At 46.2% G+C, this 15923-nt stretch overlaps 1 protein-coding gene across 4 annotated transcripts in view; it reads left to right on the plus strand.

Annotated features, from left to right (window-relative positions):
- Positions 1-15923, plus strand: part of GPC4 (glypican 4) — a 238069-nt gene that overhangs the window by 61756 nt on the left and 160390 nt on the right. For 3 of the 4 annotated variants that reach the window (XM_032123487.1, XM_032123483.1, XM_032123484.1), the window contains exon 3: positions 11100-11794. In XM_032123487.1, coding sequence (XP_031979378.1) covers positions 11100-11794 — 695 coding nt within the window. Of the gene's footprint in view, positions 1-8994; positions 9044-11099; positions 11795-15923 lie in introns of those variants that run through there. The other variant, XM_032123485.1, reaches the window with a different exon arrangement.

The raw sequence follows: 15923 nt of genomic DNA on the forward strand, positions 1-15923 counted from the left end.
AAGCAGCTGCCATAAAACTTTTGGTAAATTTATTGATCAATACTGTCCATATTTCTCTTCAGAAAAAGAACAAGCTGAATTTTAATTTACTGGGAACGCAGCTGAACATGTGGCCCCTGCATCCAGCAAGGGATTTAAGCCTGTGAGGAACTTTCCAGAGATGAACAGTGCCATTACTTTGCAGAGGATTATTCATGTTCTTGAAGGAAAGCCTCTCTGGAGAGGGCAGTGGAGCCTTGGATCAATTCCTGGCATCTGTGGTTGAGTCTTCCTCTTGAGAGCCAAATTATCATCTTGTGCTCCTTTTACAATGGTTGCCTTATTCTCACAGAGGGGAAGAAGGAGACGATCTTCCTTGTAAAATGAGTGTTAATCAAGCCAGGGCTTTGAGCCAGGACAAGCAAGATGCAGGAGCCACGTGGAATGCTGGGTGGGGACCACCCATGGGCTCAGCTGGTGCCACCAGGACGTGGTGTCCCACATTCTGCTTTCTCCCTGGGCTGGGACCTGCCCCTGCACCGACTTAGAAACCAAAGTCAAAATCAATCAAACAAAGAGAGCCCACAAAAAAACCCCAAACCAACAACCACCTGAAAAAGCCAAGCAAACAACCGTTGCTCAAACAGGCAAAGGCAACCCACCAAAAACCCAACTCAAAAAACCTATCAAACCACCCTTCCCCATAAACAAACAAAACAATACCCAACCTCCCCCCCAGCAAAACCACCAGTGTTTTGAGGGGCTTCACTCAAGGTACCACAGAGGAAGGGAGAGAATAAGTGAGTCTAGTTTTTGGATCGTGGTGAGGCTGGAAACTGGGGGCCATGGGTAGGTTTTCCTTTTTTTTTTTTTTTTTTTTAAAAGGATGGAGATAGTGCCTGGTGTTTGTGTGCCGGGCATGCCATGAGTCCTGTTACAGGGGTGCTGCTGTGAGTATGGTGTCCTGTGTCAGCCCCTGTGGTGTTTCGGACAGGAGGGAGGTTGGGTACCCTGCTCTCTGTCAAGCAAGAGCAAGATGCAGCTAAAATATTCTGCAAATGCTCAGTGACTCAGGTGCTGCCAGGGGACATTGGAGTGGCTGCTTGCACGTGTGCTCCTGAGGTGATCCACAGTCTTATTTCCAAGTTGGAAACCTCTGTCTTTCTCTGAGGTGTCTTGAGACAAAACCAGCTTGAAAATCACCAAATTGCTTTTGAGAACTTGGACATTGTTGTGTGTCTTGGAAACAGTCACTCCTTAGGGGGAAGAGTTACACCTATATTGGTTGCTGTATGTTACTGAGTAAATGGCTTTCCCAAGTTCTGCTGGCGCAGGTAGGAAACTAATAACAGAAATAAATGGGCTGGAGTGACTAAAAGAGTGGTCAACAGGTGGCCTGAAGTAAGTTCAAGTCCTACACATTACTACAGGGATCAAGAACTGATCTTCTGCCATTTGCTTTTCATCAGACAGTTGAGATACTTTAAAGAGAATTTGGCCAGGAGAGATTATTAAGGAAGGAATTTGCTGCTTAAATAAATAGTCTGCTCTCCATTGTTGGAGACTTAACAGGCTGATAAAAGCCCTCTGGAATGAAAGGGAGCCTGGAAAGCTCGTCTCAGATCTGCCTTGCTCTAAAGTTACTGAGACCAATGCACTTTCAAAGAATTTTTTTCAACTTTTTGAATACAAGCTCAACTTGACCTGGTGGCTTTCTTTATCTTCATTCATTCTGATGAATAAAGGAATTTGCTAGGCTTGCATTTTTTCAGAAGTTGCTTATAACTTTTAGTTTAAAATACATGGAGGAACTATACAAATTGGTGTCCTGGTCTTTAGAACTGCTTGGCTTGTAAATTTGGGTGGGAGTGCATGAAATCACTTGCCCTCTGCTTGATATGTGTGGCTTGTCATTCATCTTTGGAGAGGTATGCTGCTTTTTCAATATCTTTATAATCCCATTAGGTGGATGTTGCAGCCTCCAATTAGTAAAGGCTGTGTGGGTGACCAAGTACTGGGCTTTTATTGGGTTTTCGTTGTTGTTTTTCTGTTTTGTTTGTTTGGTTGAGGTTTTTTGTTTGGTTTTGGTTTGGTTGGGGTTTTTTTGGAGGGGGGGTGTGGAAATGCACTTTGTGTTTAAAAATAAAACCAAAACAATCCTAGATGTGCTTTTGCAATGGTAAAATGCCTGGATCTGTAATATCTGCTCAGTTACCCAGGGCAGAGAGGTCCTTTTCCCAAGGTGTTTGTAGCTGTTCCTGCTGCACTGGGCTGTGCTCCCTGGTTGAGCACCTGGCTTGAAATAAGAGTTGTAGATGGAGTCTGTTGTCTCTGCAGCAAACTGGAGAGGTAAGAGAGACTAGGAGCAGAGAAAATAAGTATTTGGGATAAAAAAAATGGGGAAGGTGAACTTGAACCCTGGGCCTCATGTGGGTTTTGGCATCAGGATGGAGGCGTGGTGTTGGAAAAATCCGGCGACTCCAGCGGGGGGAGAAATTGCAGACCAGCCAATATGGTTGATAAAAGCAAGCTCCGTTTATTAGCAATCCAGAGGCACTTATGTAGTATACCAGCTTGTTAACTCTTAATTGACTCAAACCTATCAAAGCACATTTCTGCTTCTACCTAATGAGACTACATTCGCAAGCTTCTACTAGTTATGTTATCATTAAAAAATTCAGAGTTGACCCTCCTTTCTCTGGGTCTTATCTGCGCAGCTGCACATCCTCAAACTCCCTTTTTGTTCTCAGGCCTGTTTCTCACACAGGCACTTCTCATGCAGGCAGTTTCTCACACAAACCTTTGCTTTCAGGCCTTTTGCTTGTACAGTTATTGATTTGTTCCCTTTATCAATGATCCATGTCCCTGATCCTCTAACCATTTCCCAACAGCGTGGGGTGCATGGAGAGAAGTTTATCTTTCTCTCATCCGACAGGTTACCAGTACAACCTTTTCCTCTACCAGAGCTACCTTTTAACTGCAGAAGCCTCTTACATTTTCTCTCTGTACTTTTCCAGCTTGCACTCCCAGGGCTTGGATTGAGCCTGCTTCTCTAGGCCCTTATTCCTCTTGCCCTTTGATTTTGATAAAGAATCATGTTCACTCACCACTTGCGCCAGCCTTGACTGTTGGCATTTTTAACTTTGCCTTTATTAAATTTCCAGGAATCTGTTAAGCATTCACACATCTGTCACGGCATGAAGCATTACCTTTCCTGATGCTCAGGAAAACAAATTATACAATGGATGTGCAACCCATATTTAATAAAAAACGCCAAAGCCATGTGTTCAAGCATGAAGCCCCAGGAAAGATTTTACTGCAGAGTTATTCTTGTAAGGTGTTGGCTGTGAGATTTTGGGGGGTTTTTTTAGCTTTCACTTGGAGTGTAGGTTTCCTGTATTTACTTGGGTACTCCCAAGGGTCTCTAGAGATCTCTCAAGGCATCCTGGTGCCCCTCCAAAAAACATTGTTTGTCTGTGGTCTATTCCAGCACCCCTGACTCTGCCTTTTGCTGTCATGACTTGTGGATGCCAGTGTGGGGTACAGAGCACTGCGCTGAACTCCCTCCAGGCAGGGTCTGGTCCAGGCAAGGGGCTGGTTGGAAGTGGGGAGCTGTGGGCACCAGCATTTCTTGTTTCCTTGCTTCTAGGCTGGTAGCAGCTTGTGTTGGTGAGCTCTAATGTCTGCATTAACAAAGTTTTTGTGTGCAGGATATAAATATTAAATGGGAGAACCACAGTGTGACTAACTGTGTAACAGCTGGACTGTTACCTAGACTGGAACAGGAGCACATTTTCAGGGCAGTTTGAGTGGGTATAATGAGATGGATCATACAGTATTTTTATTAGAAACTTCAGGGAGTATATTTCAAACTGTCAGGGCACTAGATAAGCTGAACAATTAAAAATAAATGGCTTTGGAGCTTGGTGTTTTGATAGAAACTAATAATTAAGAGAAGATGCTTTTCTGACAAAAGGGTAAGGATTTGGCAATGGCTGGTGAGCAACACTGGCTTGGAAACTTGTAACTTGGGTCCTGTGGGAGTGAAGGCAGTGGGCATGGGGCTGGAAGAAGCCCCATCTCATTTAAAGACTGGACCTTTGCTCTCTTGGACTGGTGGTGATGGAGCAAAGGTAGAAAGTGCAAACCTTGATGGCTTAAAATTAAGAGAGAATAACTGAATTGTTCCACTTTCTATTACTAATGCTTTGAAGCTAATCTCAAAAGCTTGGGAGCTTAAGACCATAATTTTTATGGTGACAATATTGTAAAAGTAATCCAAAAGGCTGTGTCATAGTTGGAAAAAATAGCATTTCCTAAGCTTTAAACCCAAATGTGCTCAGAGAAACAAACCCTGTAAGAGCAGCAGTGGCACCATCTGATGGGTTTTGTAATGCCATAGACAAAAGTAATTATACTGCTTAGAAGAGCTTTTGTCTCCAGATAATGTTGTTAAAAACTTGCAGTGTAGTGTAAATCATAACAGAACAAATCTGGAGGCTGCTCTTATTGCTGCCAGGGGAAATTCTCTTAGATTTTGTTTCCTTTCTGCTCAATATATTGCAAACCTTTTCCAAGCTGGTAAATAAATATTACCTGCTGTTTGAAAAATGACTTGGGGTTCGTCTCACCAGTAGTGCCTGTGGCCGTTGTTGCAAACAGTTGTTCCTCTCTTGGTGAGCTCTGCTGTGTTTTGGGAACACAGGCTATTGTGATGGGGCTGAAGTTGTCTGATTCATTGGAGATACTAAAGAAGAACATTTCTACCTTTTATAGCTCACTCAGATGAGGATTCCCCTGGCTTCTTTTTTCCACTTCTGAGCAGTGCCACAGCAAGAGCCAGGTCAGATAATATTTGGTTGAGCTTACAAACACCCAAACTTTTAGCATTTCTTTGATGAACATTTGAATTCCAATCCATGGACGTTGGTGTAGTGTTTTTGAGGGGCTCAGCAGGTTCGGCTTTTAGATGTAAGGCATTTTTAAAGGTTTGGGAACCTTGGGCCTGCAGGAAATGCAGTGACTGCATTAGGAGCTGATTAATGAACTGATGAATTTTCCATGTCCTGTCTGGACATCCATGCTTTTCTCTCAGGGTGGAAATGATTCCTGTGGGCTGAGAGATTCCAGTGCCAAGCTCTCTCCTGATGATTTGTTATTTGTGTCCTGAGAAGTGAAGTGAGAAGTTTTGCCATCAGCAGGGAAGTGCCAGAGATCAGGTGGAGCCAAGGCAGGTAAAGTCTGGCCATACCAGAGGCTCTCTGACCCCTGAAGTTATTGCTGTGCCTTGTGCAGAGAGTTTGGTTTCAGACCTTGTGAGCAGGGACCCTCCAGGGACAGGCCTGGGGAGCAAACCCAGGGACATGAGGAGAGCCATCGAAGCCTAGAAGAGGGACTTGAGCAAATTCACTGAGCTTCAGGAGCTGGGTCTCTTGCTGCCCTGGAGCAGTCGCATCATAGATGAGATTCATTGTGGGAGGAGGAGCACATTCATACCTAAAAGGCATTTAAAGTGCATTTTGTGGAGCTGGTAAGATTTGAAAATGCAGGACAGGGAATCACTGTGTGCCACGTTTGCAGCCTGTGGTGCTCCCAAGCAGCAGCATCCTGGGGAAGGTGCAGGGAATCACAAAATGCATCATCGTCATCTGCAGAGGGAAATTCAGCTGATTGCCACTGATCCGTGTTGACCTCAAGGGAGGTTTCTGCTGCATGGAAATCAGTTTCCTGTTCATTTTACAGTTTGGGGTAGTGCATGAGGATTCACTACTCTGCCGCAAACTCCTGGAGGAGATGGCCCTGAAGCTTTTCTGAGGGCATAGGGAAATGGTGATGACACCATGACCTTGTCTAGAATTACTTGCCTGGTTTTCTCCCCCCAAAAAGCCCTGAGCCTTGCCGTTACTGGCTCTTGGTAGTGGAATAACAAAGGTTGTAGTTCCTCCCCTGTGAAGATATATCTTAGTGGTCAAGATAAGACAAAGTGTGGGGAGGCAAGTTTTTAAGCAAACAATCCTTTGCAAAAGAGCAAATGGGAGTTGTGAGCTCAGCTCCTGAGAGGAAGCGGGAGTAGCCATGGTGGGAGCTTCCCTGCTCAGAGAGCGTTTATGGTTGCAGGATTTATGTGTCTAGATGTCAAGAAACAGGAAAATCAAGGTTATAGGTGCAGTTTTAATGCCTTGGTATCCATGTGCTGAGGGGTGCATGGGTCACACAGTCCTGCACCTCCACCTATCTTGTTCCTTTCCCAGGTGCCCCGTGGATGATGAGCTGCTGGTGCAGCAGGTTTTGCTGTGGAGCCCCTTCGCCTTTGCTGAACCATTGCCAAGAGGACTTGCTGTGCTGTGTGACACCCAGAGAAGGGCAGCTGTCCATGTTGGAAGCTTGGCTTTACAGCAAAACCAGAGCAACACATTACTGGAGGGGCAGCATGAAGACTATGACATGTCATGGTATCTGACTGCCATGGTGGATCCTGCTGTCCCTCCTCCCAGTGGTCACAGTGGTGTGTGGAGGTGGCTCCACACAGCTCCTGTGGTGCTCATCTCTGGTGAGCTGGCATGGGAGGCAAAAGGAGGACAGACCTTGTTTCTGGCTGGCGGCAACTTTCCAAACACCTTCAGCTGCTTGTGGGGCAGCACTTGCTGAACTTGGAATTGGAGGTGTCATCTCTGTAGCTGCCCCAGCTCTGCAGCTACCATCAGATTTTGGCTCTCCCCTCTCTGGTGGGCTATTGTATGGGAATGGCTCGTTGGGGTCACTTACACCGGCTCCTTGTGGCTCAGGCAACTGCATCACATAATCTCTTAAATAAACCCATCAAGTGGCAGTCATGGCTGAAGCCTCCTGCAGGCTGGGGCAGCCAGTAGGTTAATCCAGAGCTCCTCTGGCCCTGCCGCCGACCCCTTTGAAGTTCCTGCAGCTTAGGAGGCAGCGCGCTTTCTCAGGAAAGCTGGCATTTTACTAAGCAGCAGACTTTTATTATCTGGGCTGAGAACGCAGTGATTTCCTTCTCCTGCCAGTAATCCCCACTCAGGGCACTGTTATGCTCTTTTACAATTTACTTTCTCTAATTGCCAGTTTGCAGTGGCCATGCAGCTCTCCTTGGGCTGTGTTCTGGGGAATTTTTGCACTTCGAAAGGAGCTTAGTCCTTCCCTTCTGGCTGCTGGAATCGGGCAGCAATTCCTCTCCAGGTACTTCAGCAAGAGTCCAGCCTGAAAAATAAGTAATAGCCTGTGCTTTTCAGCTAGTGACTGATACCTGTGAGAGTGGGTTCAGCTGTTTCATTCATCCTTTGGGAGTCCTGATAAACTGCCCTCGAATGATGCAGTCAACAGATGTACAGTACCAGGGCTTGGTTGGTGATGATGCTCTGGCTCCCATCCTGTAAATGCTACCTTGGTTTCTCTTTCCTGGACCGGTGTCTAAGCCACAAGCAGACAGTTTCTCCAAGAGAAATGCTGTGGGAAACATTGCCAAAGTCTTCTCTAAAGTCCTAGTAGACAACATCCCCAGCCTTTCTTTGATCCACCAAGCTGGCCACCTTATCATAGAACGAGATGAGATTGGTCAAGCAGGACCATGAACCCATGTGGGCTGGGCCTGATGCCCTGGTTGTTTTGTACGTGCCACATGATGGTACTCAAGGTGATCTGATCTTCTCAGGTATTGTCACATTTGCCAGCCTCCAGTCTCCTGGGACCTCCCTGGGTAACCAGGACTGCTGGTAAATGAGGGACAGTGGCCTTGTGAGTTCTTCTGCCCACTCCCTCAGTACCCTTGGGTGGATCCCATCCAGCCCCACTTTAAGTGGAGTAGCAGACCCCTGACCATTTTCTCCTGTATTATGGGGACTTCATTCTACTGCCCATCTCTGTCTTCCAGCTAAGGGTGCTGGATACCTGGAGAAAAACTGGTCTTACTATTAAATACTGAGGCCAAGAAGGCATTAAGTACCTTAAGAAGGTACTTATTAAGAAGGCGTCTGCCTTTTCCTCATCCTTGGTCACTGTGTTTCTCCCTGCATCCAATAAAGGATGGAGCTATCTTGAGCGTTTCTTTTGCTGTGAATGTGTTTAAAGGAGCATTTTTTATACTCTGCTATGTGCACATCTGTGTGTATATTCTACAGTGATGGAGATTGTAAAACGTGAGCCCTGCTCAGCCGTGCAGTGCTTCTGCCTGCTGAAGTTGGGGGCAAGTCTGATGCCTTGCTTTGTGTTCACACTGCTTGAGCCAGACTTGCAAAACAGCTGCCTTAAATGGCAGTTTTTGAAAATATCCTTGAAATTAAAAAAAAAATAGAAGAGAGAAAAGATTAAATTATCCTCCAGCAATGAGAGTTTCAGTAATGCCATGTTATGAGTTGGGCAGATTTTACCCGCAGCAAATCCAGGCTGCGGGATTTTATGGGGGATTAGAAGCTTCTGTAATGCAGTGACCCCTCTGTGTCCCTGTGAGGTTCCCTCGTGGGAGTGCAGGCGACTGACCCACAAAGTTTCCTCCACTCTGAAGTGCTTGGAGGCTGGACGAGGGTCACTGAAGCTGCTGGTAGCTGGAGATTTAGAATTCCTGCAGCCAGCGCTTTCTGAGGAATATTTCAAAATAAGCAACTACTGTGGGAGTTGGGTGGGAGAGATTTTGGATGTGTAAGACTTCTTTTTTACAAAGTTTTATTATTTCTTGCATCTTTTAATAGGGCAGCAGGAGTCTCCATATGCTTTTATAGTCCCTGTTGCGCTTTCTAATGGATATATGCAAAAGCTCTGAGGTGCATAAAATAGACACTCTCAGCCAGTTATTATGATAAAAATTATGTGCATGTCATGACCTTTAAAGCAGTGGGACTGTGTGTGCATGTTCTTCTGATACGCCACTGTTCTCCATTCCTTTCTGAAGCCTTTCTTGCCATAGGAGGTTTGCATAGGAGCTTGGAATATTTTTCTAATCAGCGAAGAGTCTTTTGGCTCTGATGAGAACTGGCAAAGCACAGAGGAGCAAGAAAACAGAAGAGTGATGACTTTTTCTAAATGGAGCTAACAGAGAAGAGGGTAAAGGCAAATGGTGAGGCACAGCATGAAAATCCTGGCATTGTCTCCACTGCTGTCAAAAAAACACTGGTCCAAAAAGTTCTTCGTGCTTTTTGAGGCAAAAGCTATTCTGGTGTCCTTGAGAAGAAAGAGGGGGAAGAAAGTTTTGTAATCTGTGTGCCCTCTTCAAAGAGACTTTTTTTTTTTTGTTTTAAAACTTTTAATAATAGTTCAACCAGAGTTTGCTCTGCTTGCACAGCCCAGTCTGTGTCAGACTTGCTGTTGTGCCTGGAGAGCTTTCCCATCCTCTGTATGGGGGTGAGGAGCGGGATGCTGGCTGTCATGGCGAGGGAGGCAGGGAGAGAGGGGCCCTGTGTCCTTGCACCACTGCATCCCTCGATCTGTGCTGTGAGGAGGGAAGGATTGCTGTCGCCTGGGAATGCAGATGGTTGTTCTTGGCTTGCCGGGACACTCCTGGTGTGAGTGTCTAGAGCTATGGACAAAATGCTTCAGCAGCATGCCTGGAAGGTGTGCAGGCACCAGATAGGATGGAGACACTGTTTCCAGAAGTATATCAGTAATTTCTGCACTGCTTCCACCACAGCTTTCTGTGTGCTGGGGTGGGGTGCAGCAACAGCACCCTGTCCTTCCAGGCATCCCTGAATAGGGTGCACCCAGGAAGGAAGAGCCAGAAGTTCTGGAAGTGTGACGGTCTTAAAAGCTCTGGAGTAATGCAAGAGGTTATGCAGGGTGAGCAGCAAGGCCCGACATTGCTTGTGATAGTGTTGATACTGAACCTCTGTGGAGATGTGTGAGGCCATGCTCAGCTGCATTCCAGCCTTAAAAAATGGGGAAAATAACTCTTATGGCTTTAAAAATTAAACATTCCCTTTAATTACTGAACATGAATAATTTTAATGCAAATTGAGCCAGGATGTGTGTTTCCAGAGTGACAGAGTTGAGAGCAGTTACACTGAGGGGTGTTTGTGACCTGTGAACCAAAAGGCTGTTCATTAATTTTAGCATTTTATGAGTAGTACCCTGGACGGTGGGACATGGGCTGGTAGAGCAAGCTGGCCAAAGAAAAAGACTTCAGTTTGCACTGATGGCCTCCCCTTCTAATGCTTTAAGATGCAAAGTGGTGTGTGTGTAGGTATGTTGTCCTTATATAGTGAGGTCTGGATATTTTGGAAGCCTCCTGATGAGGAGAGATATAATTAAAGGAATAACTGTGCAATGACTGTGGGGTCTTCCCTGCTCACCTTGGGGAGGAGGTGCGGGCTGAAAGTCCTAAAGTCTTTGAAGGTAGAGATGGGAAAATGCACAGTGTTTTTTTCTAGAAAAATTACAGTCTCTGTCTAAAATTTCATGGGACAGTTTGGGACAACCTGATATGTATGAGAGTGTTCCTGGCTGGGCACCCACAGGTGGACATGGCATCACTGTCTCTCAGCATCACTTTGGACAATGGAGCAGCTCACATCCAGGGCAGATGAAACATTGGATCTACAGCTGAAGTGAGCCTGGTGCATTTGGGAAAACTGCAGCACTGTGGGGGCTTTTCCAGTGGCTTTGAGGACACTTGGTGCAGGGCACCTGCTGGAGTTGAGTCAGAATATTGTCTGTGATTAAACTCCTATAAATATTTTCCTTTTCATAATGGAATGTCAGCATTTACTGTTTCCTGATTTTAAACACTGTACAGTTTGTCAAACATTTATCTCTGCCTTAAATTAAGTCTGGAGATAGAATTCCTGTTAATTTCAAATCAATATGAAAGGGGGAGAGAAAGAAATTTGAGTCTAGCCCTTTTCTTGAATCAATATTTTCTTTAAAAGCTGAAATGTTAACTAGATCCTAGGCTTTTTTGCCATTTTGAAATGCAGCTTCTGTTTAAAGAATTTATACGTTTCCCCTGGAAATTGCTGATGCTGGTGTTTTGCAACAGGCACGGCTACCAGCAGGTGTTTGACCCAAGGCAGGCAGGATGGGGTCAGCCCTGGCAGCAGTGATGTGGTAGAACATTATCCTCCCTGTTTCTGAGCTCACCGTCTCTTAATAACATTTTTTTTTGTTGTTCTGTTTTGCAGAAGCCTTTGAAATTGTAGTGCGGCATGCAAGAAACTTCACCAACAGCATGTTTAGGATCTACTACCAGAGCATGGGGCCCAGGGCTCTTAAATTTGTTGGAGAACTTTTTACTGATATCTCGCTGTACATATTAGGCTCTGACATCAATGTCAATGACATGGTAAATGAATTTTTTGACAGTTTATTCCCTTTGGTTTACTCTCACTTGATTAATCCCGGCTTCCCCGATCCCTCTGTGGAAATGACTGAATGTCTGCGGGCAACCAGGAGAGACCTCAAAGTCTTTGGGAACTACCCAAAGATGATGATGACACAGGTGTCCAAGTCCCTGCAGGCCACACGAGTCTTTCTGCAGGCGCTGAACCTGGGGATTGAGGTGATAAACACTACTGACCACCTGAAATTCAGCAAGGACTGTGGACGGGCACTGCTGAAGATGTGGTACTGCTCCCACTGCCAGGGGCTGCTCCTGGCCAAGCCTTGTGCTGGCTACTGTGGAGCAGTGATGCAGGGATGCCTGGCAGGCGTCCTGGAGATCCAAAACCTCTGGAAGGAGTACATTGGGTCTCTGGAGGGGTTGACCAGAGGCATGCACGGCATCTATGACATGGAGCACGTCCTCCTGAGCCTGTTCTCCGTGGTGCGCGATGCCATCATCCACGTGCAGAAGAACGAAGGGAAGCTCTCGACAGCTGTGAGTAGTTCGCTGCAGTTCCCCAGGCTCGCTGCCATGGTTTGTACATGAACTCTGTGTTGAAACCAAGCTGTCCAGTTCCTCCTGCCAACAAAACCCAAATGCTCCAATTGCCAGTCCCTTCCCTCCCCTTCTGATCTTCCAAAACTTTTGGTAGCATTTGAAACTGGTGTTTGCAGGGCCTGGGTTTCCATTAAGGGCTTTGACTCTTTTTAGGTTCGTCAGAGCAGAAGGCTCTGGACTTGTCCTGGGGTGTAAGGCTGGGAGCTGAGATGTCCCAGTGTTTTCAGTTTTCCCTGAGTGCTGTGCTTGCCCTGGGTAGCTCTCAAGAGGCTGGTCCTGCTCTCCAGGTGTCTCCTGCCTCCTTTAACATCATAAAAAATGTACCTCCAAATAGATGCCAAGCAGAGACATGTGCCACAGCATCCCCTGATTTACCAAAGAAGAGCTGACTCTCCATCTTTTAGTAACTCATTCCAGTTTTGGGCTGCATTTCATTGCAGGGATGAGATTATTCCTTATTTTTACCTGACTCTTTAAAAACACATTGTGTGAATTTCTGAGCCTCCTGAGAAACTGAGGCTGTCTTGTTCCGAAAATCCTGCTGCTCTGTTTGAACACCAAGGACAAATGTACAGTGATTATATGATGCTTGTTCTACAGAGGAGATTTTTCTTGAGACACAATTGAGCTGCTCCATGTAGGTAGGGAAGAGTTGGGGATGGGGCAAAGGTGCAGGAGTGTTGTAATAGTTTGCTTAAAGCCAACGATGATTAAAATCTGACACTGTGTCTTGGTTTGAAAGACAGGTGTCTGCTAAGGAAGGCAGAAGCCACCCTTGGAATGGCAGATGCAACCCCCTTCTGTTCAAGTTATTATAATTTTGAAATCAAGGGGCTTTCAGGCAAAGATGTGGGAAATAGGAATAACAGTTCTTTACTATTATATATCTATACGTGTATAACCAGTCAAACAAACAACAATAACTATGGCAGTAACAGCAAACAATCACAAACCCAGTGCCAGCCTTCTCGGCTGTCGGGCCCTTTCCCCTCGGGTGCAGTTCCGCTCGCAGCCGGCAGGGGCGCTGGCGGCTCCCGGTGAGCAGGGCAGGTGCGATGGTTCCCCCGCGGCTGCAGGGGGCGCTCCGGAGCGAGCTCGGGGAGCACGCGGCACCGGTGCCCCGGGATCCCGGGGAGGGATGGGACAAAGGCTTCACAAACCCCTGGGCAGCCGATCCCGGTGTCCGGCCGGACCCTCGGGAACAGCAGGCTGGAACGGCAGGGATGAGCACAAATCCCGGGTGGCAGAGGAGATGTATCCAAACGGGGAACCCCCCGGAGGTCTGGGCAGGCAGGGTGAGCAGGGCTACAACGTAGCGAAGGCTCGAAGCAACGGCAGGGCAGGACGGCCACAGCGGGGCCTGGAAGGCGGACTTGGGATCCCGGGGCTTCTCCAGCAGAAGGAAAAACGGCCGAAGAAAGCTCCCAGCGGGGCATGGAAGGCGGACTTGGGATCCCGGGGCTTCTCCAGCAGAAGGAAAAACGGCCGAAGAAAGCAGCCTCCCTCTCTGTCCAAACGCTGAGACCCGACTGCCCGCACACACTCAGGTGAAAACAAAAGAGTAGCCAGATGCGCCCCACCCTGTAGCCAGCTCTTTTGTTTTTCTTAAGTACCCAGCCATTTGCTCCCATAGCAACATATATGGGCAAAAATTCCTTTAACAGAAGAAAAACCAGGAGAGCTCCTAAAACACTGTTTCCCTGTTAGCTGCTTGTTCCTGCCATTCTCGACTCCTGTTCACAAAAGAACTGTGTTTATGTAGGTCACTGTACTACTGACACTGTAAGTAACTTTTATCTTTGGGGGGGGGGGGGGGGGGGGAACCAAAGAAATATATCGGCTTATGGGCTTTGAGCTGTGTAGCACTCAGCCAGCAGCACTTTGTGCTGTTCTCTGTGCTGGCTTTGCTCAGCCACCACACTTGTGCAGGCTGTGGAATAACATGGTGGCACTCAGGTGGTTTCCCACCCCAGGTAGTTTGGTGCACATGGAGCAAGCTTTCTGCATTGCTTAGAAGGGGTTTAGGGACCAAATTACACTGAGTTGGATTACTCTTGTGCTGCAGTGACCAGCAGGCGACTGTGGCTGGGCTGCGTGTTGGTCACCTGGGCAGATGGGCCCAGGCAGGACTTGTGGGCAGTGTGTTAAGCTCCAGGATACAGTGCAAGATTCTGGCTTTCAACCTGCCTTACTCCCTTTCTGCAGAAAATCACTGTTTTATAGCAGCCTGCCAAGCACTACTTGAGCAGGGAGGTTACAGCTGACAGTCCAGGAGCAGCAGCTCTACTGCCGTGGAGCCAGGGAAAGTTGTTCTCCCATCAGCCAGAACCATCAGTCAACCCTCTCTGGAACAGCAAAGGAGCAGAGATGTAACTGCAGGTTTACCTTGAGTTCATGTGAGAGAGAGAATTCACATTACAGCTGATAATGAGAGAAAACTCAGCTCAACTCCAAGCCCAGTTGGCATTTCCAGGGCAGTAAGAAACAAAACTTACTTCTATATGTAGAATGAGCCTGTTTAATCTCAAAAGATCCATTGACATATTCAACTGTGAGCAAAAGCATCCAGCATGTTTTGCATCAGTGAACCCACCATGCTTGTAGGTGCTAAGGCATAGAAGAAGCATTGTGCATATGGGCTGTGTGCCAGGTTTTGTGAGCACAGACCTGGGCATTGCTGTAGGATCCTGAAAGGACCAGTGTTTGTTCTCCCATATCTTTCTTTTATTGGCACAACAACAAAAATGCACTTTTTCTTGGAGATGTCCATGTATATAGTGAACAAACATGACTGTCCCTTATATTATTCAATATTGACACCTTGATCTGTCTACACTTTGTTCTGTCTGAGAACATGCTTGTGGGAGGACAAGTAGATGGAGAGCCAATAAAGTCAACACAAAGCAGTAGAGCTACAATGTGCCCATCCTCTGCCAAACCAGAACATAAACTGACTTCCTTTACAATAAAAAATTTCTGGGCATTACAAAACCATTCAGTACTTTTGTACTTGATAAAGCTGTTGAAATTCATTAGTGCCATATGTAGCTAGGTACTTACTTAAACATAACTCCTCTTGATTATTTAATACTTCAGTGATTTGTTTGTCTGCTCCAGAGACATTTTTGAGTTACTGGAGTGAAGAAAAAGTCTAAGCCAAACAAGCCAGTTGCCTGGCAATTTTCACCAAAAGAGAATGGCCACTGGGTTTTTGAAGTTTTTATTTAAAACACTTATGTTGCTCAGCTAAGGGTCTTACATCAGACCTGAGCCCAGAGCAACTTTTTTTTTCCCCCACAAATGAGGATATGAACTGTTCAGTGGAGAAATAAGGCAATAATGGAAGCACTGACAGTCTTAACTACAGTATTGCAGAGGGCTGACTCTAATAGCTGAGCTACATCAGGACCTGGGGTAATCTGGGGTAAATATCTTTGTAAGATACCACTTTGTAAATGATAGAATAAAACTTTTTTATTCAGCTGTGCTATGATGAAAGTTTCTCTGTTAAACTTATCAGTACATACTGAGTTTCAAAGAATATACCTGGAAGCAAACAGTTGTATTTACTGTTATCCTGTAAATACGATTGTTTTTAGACACTGTAGTCATACCAAAGTATGAAATGCCATAGGGGTTGTCTTTGAAAATGTGGGGTTTTACACTTGCCCTGGCTTCTCATACTGACCTCTTTTATTACTGACCTTGGCCACCACTGCTTCTGTGGGCAAAGTACAGTTTACCTGTATGGTATTAAGGATAATGACAGGTTATTTAATTGTCATTAAAATCCTCTGGAATTATGGAAAACTTACCTTCCATGCCCATAGTGATTATACCATGAGTAACAACATTACTGCCCTTGCCTGTCCTTTGGCCATCTTTCGTTTTTCACAGCATTGGCAGCATTTCTGCAGCAGTAGTTTTCTCTCCTGGTATTTCAGATCCTCAGGTATGTTACCTGACTGAGCGTCTTTTCTCCATGTGGTTGTTTCTTATTCCCCCTCGCCACCCACCCCTAGGCTGGGTGTGGGCATTCACACACAGACTTGGACCCATTTGTAGC

This window comes from Corvus moneduloides, chromosome 14 (genome assembly GCF_009650955.1).
Source record: "Corvus moneduloides isolate bCorMon1 chromosome 14, bCorMon1.pri, whole genome shotgun sequence".
NCBI lineage: Eukaryota > Metazoa > Chordata > Aves > Passeriformes > Corvidae > Corvus > Corvus moneduloides.